Source organism: Leopardus geoffroyi, chromosome D3, assembly GCF_018350155.1.
Source record: "Leopardus geoffroyi isolate Oge1 chromosome D3, O.geoffroyi_Oge1_pat1.0, whole genome shotgun sequence".
In the NCBI taxonomy this organism is placed as follows: Eukaryota; Metazoa; Chordata; class Mammalia; order Carnivora; family Felidae; genus Leopardus; species Leopardus geoffroyi.
In genome coordinates, this window is record NC_059339.1 from 80228082 (window position 1) to 80249843 (window position 21762).

A 21762-nucleotide genomic window follows, 5' to 3' on the forward strand; every position below is an offset into this window, starting at 1 on the left:
TCCTCAGTGATAATCACAGAGGCGTGTGTGTGTGTGTGTGTGTGTGTGTAAGTCCTTTATAAAGGTGCTATTGAAGCTGTTCGTGAAGAATGTAAAGGAAGGTGTGATGCCAAAAGTCTCAAATTGCCCTTTCTCCAAATTTGGTCACTAGAAATAACCTTCATTAAAAATCTTCCATAACTTTTCAGAAATTTTCTGTGCACGTACATGACTTTGATTTTATGTATTTGTGTATATGTCCTACACTGTGCACATTGAATTATCCTATACAGACTTTTCTGCCACTTAATCTTTTCATTAAATATACATACATGTACACAGTGGTACATGTAAAAAGACTGCTGCCTTTTTATTTGCTACATAATCTATTTTTAGTTGTATCATAACTAATCATTATGTTTTATGGCCATTTGGAGTCTGAATATTTTTAAACTGCTACAACCAGTATTACAGGGAATGTCCACATATTTGATACATTTGATACATTTATCTGTAAGAGAAATTTCTAGAATTGAAGTTGGTCATAAGTTATACATTTTTAAATAAGTGATGTTTCTAAATTCTAAGGAGGTAGCAATGCTCTACACCCCAGAAGCCTTCCTTATGTTTGTATCTCTACAACCACACAGCAGACATACACTCTCAATCTCTCATCTTTGCTAGTCTCAGAGAGGAAGACTTTCTCATTTTAGTCTGTAGTTGAGTCTGTATTTAGTCTGTATGTGCACTTGCTTGTGAATGGTTTTTTCAGTCCTCCTCACTTTTTATTGGTCTTGCTGATTTGTAAGAGTTATTTGTTAAAGGACCCGTTTGTTGCTACTTCTTGACCGTGTAGACAGTTTAATTTTTTTTAGTCAGATTTATCAATCTTTTTTCTAATGGTTTCAGAGTTTTATATCCTGCTTGGAAAGATTTTCCTCTTCAAAAATTTTATTTTTAAAAATGGCTTATTGTCTAATATTTCCCTTAAAAATGTTTTGATTTCTGTGGCTAGCTTGTAGTCTCAACAGCATTATTGATAGGCTGTCAGGGCACCTCATTCTCAGTTTGTGAATTTGTGAATTTTAGATTAGGATGATTATCATTCATGTGATTTAAGAAAGGTAGCGATGATAAAGGAAGGGGGAATTGTAAGTGAGAAATAGGAAATGAGTTTATAAGAGAAGTAGAGATTGGGTTGGCACAGGACACTGCATAAATACCATTCCAGATACACTGTATGTTAGGAAAATGAAAATATGCCACTGAAATGTACATTGGGATTGGGTAATTTCTGTCGTGTCCGTATATAATCTTGTTTTTCTAATTTAATATGTTAGCTTCTAGCCAGTTAGATTTGGAAACAAACATAGGTGTAATTGCTGTCTTGTGGTTATACGTTGCTGAACCTTGACTTTAGTCTGTATTCTGACTTCAAGCCTGTGCCTTTCTCTCCGGTTTGGCTTAAATGTACAGCACCGTGTTCCCACAGCAGACATGCGGTTGATTTTTGGACTGGTAGTCGGTGTCCAAGCTGTCTCTCGGGACTCAAGTCTTGAATTAAAGGTGTGTCTGTCTGTCTTTGGACCATTTGGTTTGTGAAAGTAAATGGGTCATAGGTTCTACCACTGCCCTCAGGTCTCGGTCCCCAGTCTCAAATAATGTGTGCAGACTTGGGGATTTAGATCAGCTCCTCACTTCGTTTGTCTTCCATCTCGTCGTTTCTCGTTTGTCTTCCTATTGAATATTTATTTCCACATCTGCATACCAAGAAGCAGTTTTGCCTAATGTACAAGGTGACTTTGGTCTGTAAGGGTCATCTCTTGATAAGGTATTTAATGACTTGACAGTTAATCTGAATGACAGGTCAGGAACCTTGGGGAGAAATTTAAGGATTTTAAATGAGTATTTAAAGTGTTCAAAAGTAATGGAAGTGGATTTGTATGTTGAGTAGGGTGACGGCTTTGTGTACTGCGTGAGTGTCATAACCTTGATGAACTAGTAGTATTCCCTATGAGGAAAATGACGCTCGAAGGCTAAGTAACTTCTTTAGAGTAGATCAGCTTTTATGTGGTGGAGCTGGTATCCAGATCCTTGAGGAAACTTTCCATTAGTTTCTGTGATGTAACTATATCCCTTATTGCAAGGTCCGTTTTGTAGAGAAGACTTGAGTTTGAATCTTTTAATTACACTAGTAAAAGGTGAGGAAAGCTGATTTTCAAAGATAACAGCTTAGAATCATGGGAAGGATACACAGCGGAGTGAATCATCAGCTAGTCAGGCCTTGGGATGTAGTAATACTTGTCTGACCAGACACTGCATTCCATAGTTTCCAGGACTCCTAGCACCCCAGCTCTTAGGTTCAGAGTGTGGGAAGGCTCCTCCATGTACAGCCATGTGATGAAAAGGAACACCTGTGAAGAAGAGTAAAGGAATTTTGCAGTTCTTATCTGGCAGAAAGATAGCTATTGGGCCACTTGGACAAAAGGCTGAAATAACTTTTTTTTTTTTTTTTTTTTTATTGCCAGAAGTGAAACCATGCCACTAGATTATAGAAAATTAAAAATAAGCCCATTTACCAGATTTTTGCAAATAAGTTTAACTTTTATTCACTTCTTCCTATGGGAAATACATTAGAAAATAATATTCTTTTCCTCAGAAAAAAGTATTTTTTGTTTGTTTGTTTATTTTGAGAGAGCGCACGCACACATGCAAGCAAGGGAGGGGCAGAGAGGGGGAGAGAGAATCCCAAGCAGGCCCTGCGCTGTCAGCTTAGAGCGCTTGGGGCTCGAACTCACGAACCGTGAGATCATAACCTGAGCCAAAACCAAGAGTCGGACGCTTAACCGAGTGAGCTGCCCAAGCGCCCCCAATATACTTAATAATACTGAATTAAACTGCCACATAAATTTGCCTTACAGTCTAAACTGAGACTCTTGTGGGTTTATATTACGTGAAATTAACACCTCTCTTTTCTTTTATGTGCAGGCAGCTATTTTCAACTTCATCCCAAGCTTTTCTACAGAGTCAGAAAGTGCACAGCTTCTTTCAGTCCATATCACCAGACCCTCTACACAGCCTCAGTAAGCGTCTTCTCCTCTCTAGAAATGGGATGTGTTCTTGCTTAGCGTTCCTGTTTCACTGTGCTGCCTTGTATGGGGCTGGCAGTTGAGGAATAGCGGCCTACGATTAAGAAACGTGTAGTTTTCAGTGAAATTGACATTGCAGTTTTACAGAAAATAGTGTGTCAAAGCTAAAGTCACAAAACAGACTGATTGCAAGGGAAAGGCCAGCTGTCTCCATCTCGTGGACATACTGGGTCCTCCAGGGCCTTGTCACCTGGTGTACAGGCTGCGGAGGTGCTGCCCTGCCGGGCACGGGGGGTGTCACCTCTTAGAATCTGCCTTTCCTCCCGGGTCCCGTGTTCCCGTGTTCCCGTAGTGACCTCCGCAGCCTCCCTGGCTGGAAACCGGGCGTTACTCTTTCCACTTTTCCTCTTCGCATTCAGTCATTTACAGGCCAAGCCACACCGGACAGGGTGCCTTCCTTTCTGCCCCTCCTTACCAGTCCGTTGTGGGCTGTTAAGCCTTTCTTCCATGCACACCTTGCACAAAGCCTCCTCACTCATGTCTCCGGTTCTGGTTTCTCACTTGACTTTAACCTACGCCAGGATTACCTCAGGGATCAGTTGGTTAATCCCCTCTTCAAAACCTTAAAAGTTTGATTTGAAATTCAAGCCCTGCCGTGAGCCTCCTTGTGCCTCATTGCTAGTCTCTCAGGCTCTGGCTGCTTGAAGGCTTGGCATCTACTCAGTATACCTGCCATTTCCTGTCCCAGTGTCTTGGCTCATTCTGCACCTGAACTTTTAAATGTCCTTCCTTTTGGCACAGCCTGTTAAAATCACACCTGTTTTAAGACCCAGCTGAAATATTACCTCCTGAAGATTTCCCCCATTTTTTTCCTTCTGTTCCTGTAAGTTGCTTTTGCCCTCATGTTTCATCCTTCCTCACAGTCAGCCTTATGTGTGCTTCTATGCACATCTATCTCAGCTGCCTTTTTAAACAAATATTTTGCCAGGAACATTGATGTGGGCTTTAGGAGACTGTGCTAACTTAAAGCACAGCCATTATGGCAAGTGGCTGTTTATTTTTTTAACCTTTCCTTCTGCTATCAACAAAGTCCTATTTTCTTGTACCTAAAGAGGAAAGAAAATGCATATTTGCCCATTTTGAGGTGGAAGAAAGAGAATTTAGAAAAAGTAATATGATTGGATATGATAACGGGTTAACTTTTAAAGTTTCTCTCTCTCTCGTGTGTATGTGTGTGTGTGGGGGGCGGGGGTGAGGGTGGGAGATTCTTGATGACTAGTTGATGAGACGAGATGAGTGACTCCACGGTTAAATTTCTGTCTGAACAGTGACAGTAGCTGGTTGTTTTTTAAAGAGAATCCAAATCACCCTGGAGCTGTATAGATCTAACAGTCAGTGCTTTCTTCTGCTTGAACCGAGTGGAAGTACTTTTTAAGGAGTATCTATAAATAGCGTTTGTTTAACACATGCCGAAAACACAAAGTTAAACTTTTAATTCCGATTTTAACAGGCGACCCAGGAAAACTGGCCCAAGTGAGTAGTGCATATATAAATAAGAGAAAACTCATCACGAGAGCTTTACAGTATTTAAATTACATGCATGGTGCTAAAGGGAGTAGTACATTGGAAGACCTCAAATTGTTGCAAAATTAAAATGTATTAAAGGACATGTTTTGGGAGTGTGGAGAATGTGGTCAGGATGTCCACATTGTTTCACCAGGGAACACACTGTTGTCAAAGTTCATTTGCACTTTTTTGAAAAAAATGACAGCTCTACCTTTTGTCCCCAGGGATAGACAGTAGTACTTAGTCTGTGTCCTGACACTTGAGAAAACAAATGTTAACTCCTAGATGACTTCAGCATATCGCGGTCTGGAACCCCACCAGTCTGCACTTGACCTGAGGACGAGTCCGGGGCTTTCAGAATGTGCCCCGTGGGCCACTGCTCTGTAATAGAATAGAAACTCACGGTGGACACTTGAGAGGCTTTGTAGCAGTTGGACATTGCCACACCTGCTTATATTTTATAAAAGGAATGCTTCACAACACATTAGAAATTTGAAAAGCCTTCCCACACCACCGATGTCTGAGAAGCACTAATCTAGTGCATCCCCTCCTATTGCGCGTGAGCCCCTGGGGCTGGCGGAGGTGAAGCCCCTTGCTCCAGACCTGTGGTTTTCATGGGGAGAGCAGGCTCCCTGATTCAGGGTCCCCACTCCCAGTCCAGTGTTCTATGCTGTGTCACCTTGGTGTTGTAAAGGTCCTAACTAGTAGAAATGTTCTCTTTACCACTGACTCACCACTCTCCTCTTCTTGGGACAGAAGGAATCATTCTGTGTGTTTTCTTTATTACCTTTTTCCTAAAAACGTTAACTGGTATTGAATACTTCCTGCAGATAACTTACAGTCCTCTCTGAAGACTTCTAAAATATTAGAACACTTAAAGGAAGACAGCTCAGAAGCTTCAAGTCAAGAAGAAGGTAAGTGTGGATTCACTGGAATAAGTCATTTTGCCTGATATAGGCACAAGGATAGGCAGACCATTAGAACAGATTAAGGAGCCAAGAAACAGACATATGGAAACTTGGAATGTGACAGGTGGCATTATAAATAAGTGAGGAAAAAATAGACTATTCAATAAATGATGTTGGCTGGCTTTCCAGTTGAAAAAATATTATATAATTAGATCCCTACTTACATCATGCACAAAAATTTCAAGTAAGTAACAAAAGATAAGTACATATAAACTTAATGTAGTATATAAAATGTAAAACTGAACTCTTAAATGTTAATAACCTGGGACAAGAAGGCTTTCTTGACAAAGCAGAACGTGACCGTGGTGGAGATCTTTTTTCTAAAATAAAACTGAACTTGTAACCAAAAAACAGGCAGTTAGAAGATATTTACAGGCTATTCACAGTTGAAGAAAGACTATACCCAGACAATAGAAATCTTCGTCCAAAAACTCAGAGCATCAGTCTAATTGACAGTAAGGACAAAAGATAAAGATAGTTAATTCATGGAAGAGGAAATATGAATGGCAATGAAGCAGTGTTTAGCCTCACGAGTAGTCTGAAAAATGCACACTGTAAAAAACACGAGATATCATTTCACGCTCCCCGAATTGGTAAAGCATTTTCAAGTCTGACATTACCAGGGGTATGAAGTAATGGGAGCTCTGATCCACTGTGGATGGGAACATAAATTGGTAAAACTCATTTGGACAGAAATTTGACACTGTGTAGTGAGGTTGGAAGTAATTAATTTCATGCCACCGCCCAGCACTTCTGCTGCTATGAAAATTGTTGTCCGTGTGTTCAGGGGATGGAGACTGAAGTCCTCACAGCAGCCTTGTGTGTAATAGCAAATCCCTGGGTATCACCCGGGTGCGGTAAATCTTAATAAAAACACGCAGTAGAATACTTCAGCTAGTTTATCTCTGTAGAGGGAGGAAGTCAAGTGGAATGGAGAAAGGCCTTCAGATGTTTCTGTGATATATTTTGTTTCTTAATGAAAAGAGGCAAATATAGTTGACCCTTGAACAGAGCGGTAAGGGGCGCTGCCCCCCTTGCGGTCGAAAATCCATGTATAATTTCTGACTCCCCCAGAACGTAACTATTACTAGCTTGCTGTTTGATCAGAAGCCTTACCAAAACTGTAAACAGTTAACACATAGTTTGTATTTCAGATGTATTATGATACTGTATTCTTATAATAAAGTAAGCGAGACAAAAGAAAATGTTAAGAAAATCGTTTACATTACAGTAGTACTGTAGCGTGTTTTTGAAAAGTTGCTCCTTTAAAGAGTTTTCTGTGAAAAGTGCTTAGAAGCGTTCTGCATGGTCTGGTGATCCTGTCACCGTCACATAAATTAGTTGCGTCATCCTCTTGGATTTTTGGCAGCAGCATCTGGTATAATAATCGTTTCTTCCTCTACCGTAGATGTGTTACAGCACACCATAATCCACAAGAAACACACCGGCAAGAGTCCCCTTGTGAAGTACGTATCTAATTCCTAAAACAATGTCTTTGTACGTTTGTAATTCACTGTGTCACATTTACTTTAATCACTGAGACGTTTGCCTAGAAGTCTGCTGTTTTACCGTTTGCTTGCTATTTGTCCAGCCTTTTCTGTGTCATCTTCCTTTTCTTTCCTTTCTTGCTGTAAGGTGGTTTTATTCTGTTTTTCCGTTCTGTTAACTTTGAGAGTTAGGTGATGTTTTCGATTCTTCTAGTGGTAACGAGGGGTCATGAGATTGTATTCTACATCTTGGACTCTCTAAGGTCTGGTACTAATGGTGCTTGCAGCACTTCCCCTGTGAGGACCTTTATTCGCTGTTATTTCACTTACCCCTCCCACCTTACAAATTGTGGTTGTCCTGTACGTTATTCTCCCTGTAGTTTAGACCTTGTGAAACCTACCTTCACCTGTCACTTGGATTCTGCCGTTCCACTGCCTTCATTCTTTCCCATGTGTCTTAGCGTCCGTCCATGATTGTTTCCTTCCTGCTGAAGGACTGCAGTAGTTCCTGTAGCTCTGTCTGCCATTGATGCATTTACTTTGTTTTTACCTGGGGGAAAGAAAAATGTTTATTTTGCCTGCACTTTTCCTGGATGTAGGATTCTAGGTTGGCAGTGACTTTCTGCAAGTGCTTTGAAAGTCAGGTTTTTACTGTCTTCCTGTTTAATGCCTTTGGTCCCTCGCATGATAGCCTCAGCCCGGCTCTAGGACCCTCTTCAAGTTTCCGCTGTCCCACCCAAGCTGTAAGACTTTCCACCTTCTGCCTCGGGGCCCTGGCTGATTCTGGGGACCTGGTTGGCACTCAGACCAGCATAGTCCAGAAATGCAAGTTAATTTGCCCAGGGGGTCAGCACTCAACTGATGGGGGGGCTCCAGCTTCCTGTCCTTTGGATAGATAATTCTGGGAGGTCCCAGCTGGTTTGAGCCTCTGTTGTTATGTTGGCAACCTTACAAGTAATGGACCCTTACAAGTTGGTTTTTCCTCTTTTCCTCTTTCATTCTGCACACTTTTTGTTTTGCTTCCTGAGCTCACCTCCCCTATCAACCATGCCGCCCCAGATTCTCCTTCTGGGGAGAACTAACAAAGACAGCTGGCATTCATTGTTTCAGCCTTGTTGCTCTTTGGAAGTGGATGTGCTTTTCACAACCTGATTGCTTTTTAAGATTTTCTCATCTGGTTTTGAGCACTTTTCTAAGATACTGTTTGTGGCTGTCTTTGAGTGAATTTCACTTCTTAAGCCTGAAGCCTGATACCTTTTGATTTTAGAGAAGACCAGGCCACTACCTTTTCAGATACTGCTTCCACCTGATTCTCTTGTTTTCTCTTCTGAGACTTGGGGTACTTCGTGTGTTAGACTTTCCACCAGGCCCTGTGTGTCTCCTAAGCTTTTCTGTGTTCTCTGTATTTTCTTCTTCTCCAGCTTCAGTCTAGTTTCTTCTGGCCAAAGTTCCTCCTTACTGACTTTGTGTGTCTGCTTCTATCCATTGAGTTCTTTAATTTTTTTTTTTTTAATGTTTATTCCTTTTTGAGAGACAGAGCGTAAGCAGGGGAGGGTCAGAGAGAGAGGGAGACACAGAATCGGAAGCAGGCTCCAGGCTCTGAGCTGTCAGCACAGAGCCTGATGCGGGGCTCGAACTCAAGAACCGTGAAATCATGACCTGAGCTGAAGTCGGACGCTCAACCGACTGAGCCACTCTATCCGTTGAGTTCTTAATTTCAGTTTCTTTTACAGTTCCAGAATTTAAGTGTGGTTCTTGTTTGTATTTCTCGGGACATTCCCCGAATTTCCCATCTTCTTGTAGTCACTGACCTATTAAACACTGTTATTTTAAAGGCCATGTCCAGTAACTTCTGTCACTGGATTCTTCTGGAGTCTGTTTCCGATGTCTGTTTCTTCTGTTTTTCAGTCACATTGCCCTGTCCTTTGACATGCCTTAGATATATACACAGTACTTAGCTATCCTCTCAAGATCGGGGTTACACTCCAGCTGTGAGTGGCACAGGATGACCATATATAGTGTCTGAAGACAACTTACACTTGTTACTGATTTCCTTAGAGACAGGTGTTATTTATTAGATAAGATAGCTGTGTGATCATTTATTCTCATAGCATCCTTTTTTTTCTTAGAGATATCACTAGGCATTCTTTAAAAAACATACACACACATACATACACTGAACAAAGGGTTACTATAGCTTCTTCGTTATATGAGACAGTATACGTTTGAGTACTGAGGACAGATTTTCACACCTTACAAACTTCTTCTGATAGCACCATTGGTACAAGTTGTTCTCCGTTGGATGGGCTCACCGTGCAGTATTCTGAACAGAACGGAATTGTGGATTGGAGAAAGCAGAGCTGCCCCGCCGTTCAGCACCCGGAGCACTGTGTGGCCTTAGCTGACCAGGTATTGGAGGGTTTTGTTCTTGTCTCCATGCATTGCTGCTCTACAAGAGTTGAGTTCTCTTAAGTATCATTATGTCAGATAGTATAGCTGTCAGACTTTCAACTTAATTGGAATATATGGTCTAAACTCTTCTGACACCTGAAAAAATATCTTGAGATTGCCTTTATTGCTCAGAAAAGGAGTACATTTTAATGAGAATCTTATAATGTTTATTCTAACTAGGGATACATCAAATGGTTCTGCCAGATTTTTTGCTTTTGGAAGAATTATTCACATTTCAGTCACTATCTTGCTGTTGGTGTTGTGAATTTTGAGCCTGACCGTCCCTCATGAGAAGTTGGATGTAATGTAATGTAATTAGGAAATTACATTGTAATTTAGGAATGTAATTAGGAAATATTTGCTTTCTCCAGAGTTGGTGTAATCAGAGCGCAGAATGCTCGCAAGCACCGTAGATGCAGGGGAAGGCTTACTGGTGAGGCTATGGAGAGAGCCACCTTCTTTTCAGAAAATGTATTTGTTAACTGATGTTTATTTCTGGTCGGCACTCAGCTCCAAATGTCAACCTCTACTGGAATGTGGTTTTACAAACGAAATGTTTTGAGAAGTTGTATGTTACCTTAGTCATACTTAATGGCCTGTTTTCAGAGTCCATTCAATTATACCTTTACTGTCTCTACTTCAGCGCCTACACCTTCTCTTCTTAAAGTTGATAAAACTGTGTTGTACTTCAGAAGAACACTGTTGAACGTGTAAGCAAATGCCAGTTATTTGTATGTTTTATTTTGTGCTCAGAAGAAAGAATACGGGGCCATTTTAAAAGCAAAATTCAAAAATAGGTATTTTTCTTAGATTAATATTGAGTATCAGAGAATGTGCAAATTTTAGTGGTTCAGGTAGGTATCTTCAAGAAATAGGTTAGAAATCAGAATTTGTTCACAATATATTACTGGGAGTGTGTCATTTTACTGTTTGATAGGAGAATAGAAGGATATCTACATGAGTGTGGGTTAGTTTTAGTCTGATTTCTTTTTATTCTTCCCATTAGCATTCAACTGAAAAACGAAGCTTATCTTCAATAAATAAGAAGAAAGGAAAGCCACAAATAGAAAAGTAGGTTCAATTTCATGTTTCCAGTAATAGGAATTGGTAAGAAAGGCAACATGTAGGCTTTGACTATGGGCATGTTTTGTTTATGTAGAATAAATAGTATTTTCATTACATTTTTATTTCTAGGCCTAATTTTTTTAATTCAAAACAGTCAGCAAACGCAGATGATCAAAATAAAGCTATTGTCAAAATATATTCAGTTTGGAGGGACAAAACTCTCCGAACCGTACACTAAAGGGCGAATCTTGCATTTAGATTATACCTTACTAGGGGCGCCTGGGTGGTGCAGTCGGTTAAGCGTCCGACTTCAGCCAGGTCACGATCTCGCAGTCCGTGAGTTCGAGCCCCGCGTCGGGCTCTGGGCTGATGGCTCAGAGCCTGGAGCCTGTTTCCGATTCTGTGTCTCCCTCTCTCTCTGCCCCTCCCCCGTTCATGCTCTGTCTCTCTCTGTCCCAAAAATAAATAAACGTTGAAAAAAAAAAATTAGATTATACCTTACTAAAAATTTTTTTAGGGGCGCCTGGGTGGCTCAGTCGGTTGAGCGTCCAACTTCGGCTCGGGTCACGATCTCACAGTCCATGAGTTCGAGCCCCGCGTCAGGCTCTGGGCTGATGGCTCAGAGCCTGGAGCCTGTTTCCGATTCTGTGTCTCCCTCTCTCTCTGCCCCTCCCCCGTTCATGCTCTGTCTCTCTCTGTCTCAAAAATAAAACATAAAAAATAAAAAAAAATGTTTTTTTACTATAAAAAACAGAATTTTAGTAATACTATTTATTGTGTTCTCTAGAGAGCCTTATAAAAAAATGTCAGTAACATGTATATTTTGGGTTTAGGGAGAAAATTAAGAAAACTGACAACAGATTGAATAGTAGAATAAATGGTATCAGACTCTCAACTTCCCAGCATGCCCATGGTGGTTCTGTGAAAGGTAAGAAAGTTTGTTTTTCTTTCAAATACCCATCACCTACATGTATTTGGCATGATACCTGTTTTAGTAGCTGTTGAGCTGTGGTGTCTGATCCTGAAATTATACTGCTAACCTTGCACGGACGGGAATAGCAGGTTCTGAATTAAACCATTCTGAAGTATTAATGGAACTGATTTAGGAAGTCGGAAGCAGCCATAGAGGTGAACCTTTCCTTTGCCACGGTTGTGCTTCCCCACCGTTTCCTTCCTCTGCAGGCCACGGGCTCCTCACTTGTCCACTTCTCGGGCCTGTCCCTGCTCCAGAGCACAGGTCCGAGCACGTGGGGGATCCTTTCAGCCCTCATGGAAGCCTGTCCCTGTCCTTGTGTAAAGTCGTTTTTAGAATCTTGTTGACGTTTTCATGTTTTAATGACTGTCCTTTGTGGGCTTTTACGGAGTTCTAGGGGAATGCAGACACTCAGATTTTTATTGTACTAGATTTGTATAGTTTCCATTTACCTGCTTTTAAGTTTTCTTTATTTTCAGGTTTTGTATTCATTTGAGAAGTGTCCTTTCTGCTGGTTCATTAATAACTTTTCTGTGTTATGTGTACCATTAATAGCAAAGACAAAAGAGAATAAAAGGCCCTAGACCCCTAGGAGTATGTTTTGTTCATGTGTGTACCTCCCACATTTGTTGATTGGACTGATTTCACAAATTAAGGATTTTTTTTTATTTAAATTTTATGCAAGTATTAGTACATTCAGTTGTGATGATACAACATAAATAACCAGAATATATATATTTTTTAATGGAGTGTGTTTTTAAAACCAGGTACTTATTCACAGAGATTGAATATTGATACAGGAAATATGGTTACATTTTTCCTCTAAAATCAGCTGGCCAACTTACTGAATTAACTAACTGAACTGTCCTTGGGGAAAAAATGACATGGGGGGAAAAAACACGTCGTTTATGAGTATATTGTAACACTTAACTATCTTTGAGGTTTCCTGTGGTGGTGGTGGCAGCTAAAAGGAGGAGGAAAAAAGCTAAAATAAGAATGGCAAAAGGTCTCTGTCGGCGGATGGTTGAAAATTACTTGTGGCAGATCTCCCTGTCTCTGTTCTTCCTCCTTCCAGCTCACTTCCTACACTGCCCGCATATTTGTCTCCTAGGTCACATCCTAAATCGGATCATTCCCCAGTTGAAATTTCTGTCAAACGTATCCCACCCTCAGAAGATCGCTCTGTCTCTCGTCCCTCATGTGATTTGGGAACTCCTGCTCACTGAAGAAGCACACAAGTCTTCTATCCTCTTTAGCCTCATACTTGCAGAGAAGTTCCATGGACTTTGATCGTAGACAAATGTGGGTTTGAGTCTTGTCCTCCAGTTTCATAAATGTGTGGCCTCTCTGCAGCCTAATTTCTCTCATTTCAGAGACAGGACTAATAACCTCCCGCCCTGGATTGTAAGCATTAAATATGGCAACATCTGAAAAGCACTTAACTAGTGCTGAGCACATAGATGTTCAGTAATTTAGTTCTTTTCCTTATTCTAAGTTAGAAGAAAACATACACTTGTAGGTTATTAAGAGCTTATAAATAGCATCCCAAACTCCAATTCCTTTTTCTCTTTATTTTCCAATACTCTGAAAATACAACCTCAGGATTTTTTATTAAGATAAACCTTATTCTTTGTCATGAAGTGTGACTATAAATAAAATATACTTTGTACAGCTTTGCATTGATACCAGATGTAACTCAGATGTTTGCTGACTCCAATTTAAAACAACAACAACAACAACAACAACAAAAACCTCTGTTGATTAATTTCCTTTGGAAATATTAGGTTATAAAGAAGGAATTACCTTTAAGCATTCAGTAAACGTAAGATATATTTAAGGTTTTGTTTCTTTGTGGAACAAATCCTACGTGTCATAAAGTAGTAGATAGTGTATTGGAGTTAAAAATGTCATATCCTTCTGATTGGTAGGTTGTCTGGGTCTTAGTTTTAACTTTAAAATTTAACTTCTATTATCAGTAATAAGACATTTATATTGTTGAAAATTCTAAAAACACAGAAGGGACCAAAAGTCCCTCACTGCCTCCCTTCATGTTGTGTCCCCGAAAAACGGTGGCAGTGCTTGCTCTTTGTCATCTGTTTTCTTTGCATTGTGTTTGTTTTTAAAACCTCAAGCTTTAAGTTTCTCTGCTAAAACGATGTGTGCTTTACTTCATCTGCATTATTAAGAACTTTTTCCCACTGCATCGCCTGTGTTTCTTCCACCCCATTCGTCTGTTGCTGATTGTGGCACCAAGAAGTTTGGGGGCAGTGAGATGGTTGACCTCTCAGTAATTCTTATGACAGATTTCAGTGACTTCAGAGTCTCCAGCTTCCTATAATAACCCACTGTGTTTCTGTCATCTCATGTATCTAAATGGTTCTTAAGTCTACCCGACTTCTCTTTGTTCATAAATACTAATAACCAGGATTTTTATTGTTAGAATAGTGTTTAATATTGTAAGGTTTTGCTTTTTGTCTTCTTAATAACATGCACAACCTTTTACTCTTTGAGACGTGATAATAAACAAAAAGGTTTATGCTTCTATTTAAAAGGAGAGTGTGGGGGGGGGCGCCTGGGTGGCTCAGTCAGTTAAGTGTCCGGCTCTTGACTTCAGCTCAGGTCACGATCTTGTGGTTCATGAGTTCGAGCCCCACGCCGGGCTCTGTGCTGACAGCGCAGAGCCTGCTTGAGATTCACCCTCTCCCTCTCTGTCTGCCCCTTTCCTGCTCATGTGCTCTGTTTCTCTTTCTCTCAAAATAAATAAACTTAGAAAAAGAAAAGGACGGTGCGTGAAACATCCTTTGGCATAATTGTTTCATGCTCCCCTTCCACACTCTGACTCCATAGGGTCACATAATAATGATTTCTGATGATAAAAATTCCAAAGACTCTGCACCTTCCAGGTGATCAAAAAGAAAATTCTGTTTAGTATAGGTTTAGATTTATGTATTTAGTTCTTTGAAAACTGCAAATTATTATATTGGCAATTTGGTGATGAGAGTATTTACTGGCTAATATAATCGAGAGTAAATCATTCTGTAAACTGTGATTTTGAGAAATAGCTGCTTTTTTTTTTTTAAACCTAGTCTGAAACTTAGCTCCTTGAAGTTTCAACAACTCCACTGTAGTTTCACTGTCTGAGTTGTAGTGAGCAGATAGATCTCAGCTCACCCTCCCCCCAGGGGCTCCCTGTCAGCCCATCATTTCTGGCTTGAGATTGTCATTGAATCTTTGATTCTCTTCACTGAATTGTTCATTTTGTTCATTATGCTGGTTGAAATACTTACATGAACAGTTTGCATGTATGCCACAGTTTGAGAGGTTTCATTTTTAGTAGTCCAGTTAACGCCAGGCTTTTTGGCCACCGTGGCACATTAGATTGTCCTCAGGTGCCGTTGACATTCACTTGCGTCCCTTTCCTCAGTCATGTTGTGACTGGAAATTCAGAACCTATTACCGTGTGTAAGTGTACTCCAGATGACTTTTCTGTAAAATTATTTCTTGTCCAAGTCGCTCCTCTGCCACACGGTACAGCCTCATGAGATCTTGTGCAGTTTTCCCTTGGCAGTTTGGCATTTTATTACCCAAAGGGATTCCGCATCATCTGCATTCTTAATGACTTTATTCTTTAATATTGATTTACCATTTGAGTGGTGGGTCATCTTTAACAGTACTAACCTCCTTATAATTTAATGCCTTTAAAAGACACAGAGTAGTCAACTAATTTGCGTATTACACAAATCACATCTTTTTTCTCACACCTATTTTGTCCAAGTGATTACCTTTTATTGATTCTGCCAGGTTGCCGAAGAAGCGGCTCACTCATCTCTAGTCCTGAAATCTCTCCAGAATTCCTTCTGTGGGGATTTCTGTCCTAAACGTGTGTTGGGTGCTTGCTGTGAGGCAGAATCGCTGCTGGCTCAGCTGGGTTTACTGGAACGAATAGAACAGTGACCTAAGTTTGGGCCAGTGCAGGAGTGTCCAGTACTAGGTGTACCAGTAATCTTGTCTCTGGGCCCCGAACAGAAACAGCTGATTGGTCGGGGCCGATCTGCACCACAGCCCCCGCCCCACCCCATGTTGGCCTCTGGGCGGAACTCGGGGCACTAATCAGTCTACCAGATGGGGAGCATCTTCCTCTGTTTCAAATACTCAGGCATAGTGATTCGACCAAATAAACATTCCGGCAGTCAGTTCTGTTCCTGAGTTCTGATAAAGAATGAATTTTCCAACAAGCTCTGAGGAGTTAAAATGTCTAGACTCAGAAAATGGCTCCGTGTGCTCCTACTGAGCAGACCCTGTGATGAACTTTAACTCTGATTTTTTTAAAGTCCGTAAGATTGACTTGTCCCTGTGCCTTTGTCTTAAGAATGTACTTGTTATTCAGTTATTTTCAATTAAAATTGTGTTGTAATAATGAATTTTTACCTCAAGGCCCAGCTTTTTAGGTGATTATAGAAAAACTAAAAGAAAAAACTTTTTACAGCTATAACTAATTCTTTTCTTTTTTCTTGTTTTTAATGTTTATTTTTGAGAGAGACACAGAGACAGAGCATGAGTCGGGGAGGGGCAGAGAGAGGGAGACACAGAATCCCAAGCAGGCTCTAGGCTCTGAGCTGTCAGCACAGAGCCCGATGCGGGGCTCGAACTCAACGAGCTGTGAGTTCATGACCTGAGCCGAAGCTGGACGCTTAACCGACTGAGCCACCCAGGCGCCCCGGCTATAGCTGATTCTAATGGTTCAATTCAGAAATTAATATACTTAACATGATTTTTTAAGAATAGAATTGTTATTTTTAGATGTGAATTTGGACATTGGATCTGGACATGACACATGTGGAGAAACCTCTTCAGAGAGTTACAGTTCTCCCTCTAGCCCACGACATGATGGAAGAGAAAGCTTTGAAAGCGAAGAAGAAAAAGACAGAGGTTTGCTCTTTGGAAGGGATATGGGGATGGTGGAGGGAAATGTGTGTTGTCTCTTAAAATCTGTCAAACATAAGTAATTTTATACTCCTATAACTGTCATTATTAATTTTAAATTTAATTGGTATAAAGGGTGCCTTAATGACCACTGACTTGGAAGTTCCTAGCAGTGTTGATTTTTTTTAAGCTTATTTCACTGCATATGAAATTAAGTAGAAAGAAAAGAGTCATAATAAAGTAGTTTACCAGTATAGAAAGATTGAAAATGTGTATGTTGCTAGAGGTACATATTTATAAGTTTCCTATCTTCTGATGGATTGATTCTTTTGTCATTATAAAATACTCTTTTTTTTGTCTCTAGTAACTGTTTTTGGCCGAAAGTCTATTTTATCTGACAATAATAGAGCCACTCCAGCTCTCTTTTGGGTATTGTTTGTAGGGCACTACTTTTTCCATCCTTTCACGTGTGTTTTAAAATTTTTTATGTTTATTTGTTTGTTTATTTATTGCGAGGGAGAGAGAAATCCCAAGCAGGCTCCCCGCTATTGGCTCAGAGCCCAACGTAGGGCTCCAACTCATGAACTGTTGAGATCCTGAGCTGAAACCCAAGAATCAGACGCTTAACCAACTGAGCCACCAGGCGCCCCTTTCTGTCCTTTCACTTTAAGGCTGTTTATGTCTTTGAATCTAAAGTGTGTCTCTCTTAGGATACAACAGCATAGAGTTGGATTATGGCTTTGTAGCCATGCTGCCCATCTCTGCCATTTGATTGGAGTGTTTAATCCCTTTAATTTTACTGTCATTACTGATAACGTAGGATTCACATCTGCCATTTTGCTATTTGTTTTCTGTACGTCTTAGGTCTTCACTTCTTCCTCAAATAGAAGATCAGAGTTGGCCAAAAGTGAGACTGTAGTGCTTTCTCAGTGCTTTCCTGGGTTTACATACAGCCCTCGACATTAATGGCTGTGTGTAAACAGCCCTGACATTAAGCCATTAAACATGGCCTTCTAGATTTTCAAGAATATGTGCAAGCTTTTCAAAGCTCCCTGCGGACGTCTCATTCTTCAGTGTTTCCTTTTAAGGTTTTTGGTCAGTCTCTTGTTAGTCCCAACTGGTAGTGCTGCCTCAGGCAGCCAGGTTGTTAAACATTTGCTGCTGATTGATTGTGACAAATGCCCTGTGGGTAAGCAGCTGTTAACACAGAGTGACCTGTAACTGCTAGATAGACAATGACAGTTTTTTGGGGATGGGGCTTTAAATAGCTCCACCCATGTTTCTTCTGGTGGCTGCTAGGCTGCTAGTTTTTATAGCTACTGTAGTTGCAAAACTATTCCTTTATAAGGCTACTTCTGAGCTAGAGAAAGTATGCTGGAATTAGGGCAAGTTAAAATGCCACAGTGCTCACTTTTCTTAAGAGATTCAGTAGTTTTTCTTGAATAAACGCTCCTCAGATTGCTGTAAGCCTTTAGTTAATTTCCAGAGTTCTAAAAAAGTTGATTTTGACAGTTTTTGCTAGAATTCTTGTTCCTTTTATGCAGGAGTGGAGTGTCAGAGATACTTACCTTACTATTCTGGAAATGACATTTCAAAAATGTGTATGTTGAATGGGGATGTCATTCTTCACACATGGCAAAGACATCTGATTGGTAACATCTTGGTTATGAACATCTGCTTAGTAACATTTTGGTTCTAAGGTGTACCCATGGTAGTAGGAGGTATTGAATGATTTCTCTTGGGCCACCTGAAGATCTGTAGACATCCTTCTACCGTAGCTTTCTGAGACCTGAGCTTCTGTGTCAGAGCATCCGGTCAGGTCTTCGGGAGCTATGGCCCTAAGTGCTCCTGCATCACATACAAATAAAACCGATCTTTACTGTGCAGCTGTTGTGAAGTCCTATCAGACATAGTGTGCAGTGACTCTACAGACCCCAGTTCTGCTAATCTGAGGCAACAGTGTACTTCTGGTCTGCAGTTTTCTTGTGAAAGGGAAAAAAAAAAAAAAAAAAAAAAGGAAATAACCGCCTAGAGCTATTACGAAGGTTAAATGAGAGAATTTTTATGCCTTCTCCAGAATAGACCAGCGTTCAGTGTGTTTCATTTCACATGCCATGCCCAATTCTGGAGGACGTACCAGTAATCCTGGGGTTCTTACGCCAATAGTGCAATTTGGCCTCTTTGAGAACTGTGAGGAGTGCATCTGTACCTTGGGTTACTTTGCAGCCTCCCTTTCGTGTTGTCAGATTTGGCAAGTTGGTGGCTTAGATGGCGGAACTTGCCCTTTTTAGGATAGGCTCAGTTATCAAGTGGCTAAATGAGCCTTCCCTAAATGAAGAATCATTTGGAATATCTAAAACCAGCAGGAGGGGGGAGATGTCCACTGTGATAAAAAACTCTAATCATTTTTAGAATTTTGAGTACACAAAAAGGTTGCTTTAAAAAGCATGTGACTTTGTTGTTCTGTTGGTCATTATGGGCTTTTGTTTCAAGACTTTTATACTTTTCAAAGCCAGTGCAAAAAAGGGAGAGACCATCCCTGATTTGCTACATGAGTCCTTACAGTGCTCAGAAAACCGCTTGGCATCATTTAAACTCATGGGGCCATTTACTATGACTTAAGATTTAAAGAAAGCCCAATTCAAATGGAAATTTAGTTGACCACCTGAAAAATATTGTATCTTCTTTGGACTTAAGTGTTTATCTTTTGGGCACCTGGGTGGCTCAATCAGTTGAGCGTCCAGCTTCAGCTCAGGTCATGATCTCACAGCTTGCCACTTGAGACCCACGTCGGGCTCTGTGCTGACAGCTCAGAGCCTGGAGCCTGCTTCAGATCCTGTGTCTCCCTCACTCTGCCCCTCCCCTGCTAGCGCGTGCACATGTGTGCGCGCTCTCTTTCTCTCTCTCTCTCTCTCTCTCTCTCTCTCTCTCTCTCGCAAAAATAGATGAACTTAAAAAAATGTTTATTTATTTATTTTTTTAAATTTACGTCCCAAATTAGTTAGCATATAGTGCAATAATGACTTCAGGAGTAGAATCCACTGATTCATCCCCTACATATAACATCCAGTGCTCATCCCAACAAGTGTCCTCCTTATTGCCCCTTGCCCTTTTAGCCCATCCCTCTGCAACCCCTCCAGGGCCCTCAGTTCTCTATATTTAAGAGTCTCTTATGTTTTGTCTCCTCCCTGTTTTTATATTTTTGCTTCTCTTCCCTTATGTTCATCTGTTTTGTATCTTAAATTCCACATAGGAATGAAGTCTTACAATATTTGTCTTTCTCTGGCTAATTTCACTCAGCACAGTACACTCTAATTCCATCCATATTGTTGCAAATGGCAAGATTCCATTCTTTTGATTGCTGAGTAATACTTCATTGTGCGTGTGTGTGTGTATACATATGTACATATATACACACACCACATCTTAATCCATTCATCTGTCAATGGACATCTGGGCTCTTTCCATACTTGGCTGTTGTTGATAGCGCTGCTATACACGTTGGGGTGCATGTGCCCCTTCAAAACAGCACACCTGCATCCTTTGGATAAATACCTAGTAGTGTGGTTACTGGGTCGTAGGGTAGTTCTATTTTTAACTTGTTGAGGAACCTCCATACTGTTTTCCAGAGCAGCTGCACCAGTTTGCACTACCACCAACAGTGCCAAAGAGACCCTTTTCTTCCACATCCTCGCCAACATCTGTTGTTGCCTGAGTTCATTTTAGCCATTCTGACAGGTGTGAGGTGGTACCTCCTTGTGGTTTTGATTTGTATTTCCCTGATGGTGAGTGATGTTGAACATTTTTTCATGTGTCTGTTTGCCATCTGGATGTCTTCTTTGGAAAAGTGTCTATTCATGTCTTTTGCCCATTTCTTCACTGGATTATTTGTTTCTTGGGTGTTGAGTTTGATAAGTTCCTCATAGATTTTGGATACTAACCCTTTATCTGAGATGTCATTTGTAAATATCTTCTCCCATTCCATCGGTTGCCTTTTTGTTTTGCTGATTGTTTCCTTCACCATGCAGAAGCTTTTTATCTTGATGAGGTCCCAATAGTTCATTTTTGCTTTTGCTTCCCTTGCCTCTGGAGATACGTTGAGTAAGAATTTGCTACAGCAGAGGTCAGAGAGGTTTTTTTTGCCTGCTTTGTCCTCTAGGATTTTGATGGCTTCCTATCTTGCATTTAGGTCTTTATCCATTTTGAGTTTATTTTTGTGTATGGTGTAAGAAAATGGTCCAGGTTCATTCTTCTATATGTCTCCATCCCATTTTCCCATCACCATTTGCTGAAGAGACTGTCTTTATTCCATTGGATATTCTTTCCTGCTTTGTCAAAGATTAGTTGGCCATGTGTTCGTGGGTCCATGAAATGTTTATCTTTTACTGTGTATTCCTCTGATGGTACAGCTACAGATAAAATGCCTTGGATAAGTTATTAATTTTTGGATACTTTTTTGAAAAAAGTTTAGCAAGAAGCACCTCAGTTATTAAGGGAAGTTTATACTAGAACCACTTACTGATAAATTGAATTTCTTCTTTCTAGTAATTGAGCTAATAACACTGTTGACATTCTGTGTCAGTAGGCAGGTTCTGTTTAATCTTTCTTGAGAAAGACTGCTGTTAATGATTTGTTTTTAGTATTGTTTCAAAAATTTTTAACAGCTGACTATAGCTACTGTTACCTTAATAAATGTAAACATTTTAAGTACATTGTCCAGTTCTGCCTGTATTTATGAGCAAAAAGACATTGAAATAGGCACAATATTTAATTGCATGGTTTCCATACATATTATTGCAGTATCTGGGTTTATGATGTTTACATGCTGTGAACTGGACTTTCTCTTTTGCCCTTTTTATACCAAAAGGAAACCCAGGGGAAGTTTAGATTGCAGTTATTTCTGTACACAAGCGTAAGAGTGATTGCAGCAATAACACCGTATGAAGTATAATTTTGTATTTGCCGCTTCACTGGTTCTGCTGTTGGAGAAATGGCAGCACTCTTACATTTGTCTTGCTTCTTGTGTTCTAACACCGTTTGTTTTATAACTATAGTCGTGGCTTTATTTCCCCGCTGAAATATTTAAGAGTAAGAGCATTTATTCCATTGTCTTCCATTCCCTTCCTCTAGATATTTGGGTTAAATGCAATCTTGTGATTGAGCTCCTTTAAATTGTGTCATGTACGGGAGACATCTGTGAAGACCTTGGGTTTGGAGTACAGAATATAAATTAAATGAATTGCCTAAAATTGATGAAGGTT

General features: G+C 40.3%; 1 protein-coding gene across 5 annotated transcripts in view; it reads left to right on the top strand.

The window, feature by feature from the left end:
• The window catches only part of ZCCHC2 (zinc finger CCHC-type containing 2), a 64997-nt gene that overhangs the window by 34873 nt on the left and 8362 nt on the right, over window positions 1-21762 (top strand). For 4 of the 5 annotated variants that reach the window (XR_006707809.1, XM_045459155.1, XM_045459153.1 and 1 more), the window contains 7 exons: window positions 2968-3062; window positions 5465-5548; window positions 7011-7068; window positions 9363-9498; window positions 10547-10611; window positions 11439-11533; window positions 16379-16507. Coding sequence is in view for 4 of the 5 variants with exons in the window: in XM_045459155.1 (XP_045315111.1) it covers window positions 2968-3062; window positions 5465-5548; window positions 7011-7068; window positions 9363-9498; window positions 10547-10611; window positions 11439-11533; window positions 16379-16507 (662 nt within the window). In the remaining variant the exon portion in view is untranslated. The remainder of the gene's footprint in view (window positions 1-2967; window positions 3063-5464; window positions 5549-7010; window positions 7069-9362; window positions 9499-10546; window positions 10612-11438; window positions 11534-16378; window positions 16508-21762) is intronic. The other variant, XM_045459157.1, reaches the window with a different exon arrangement.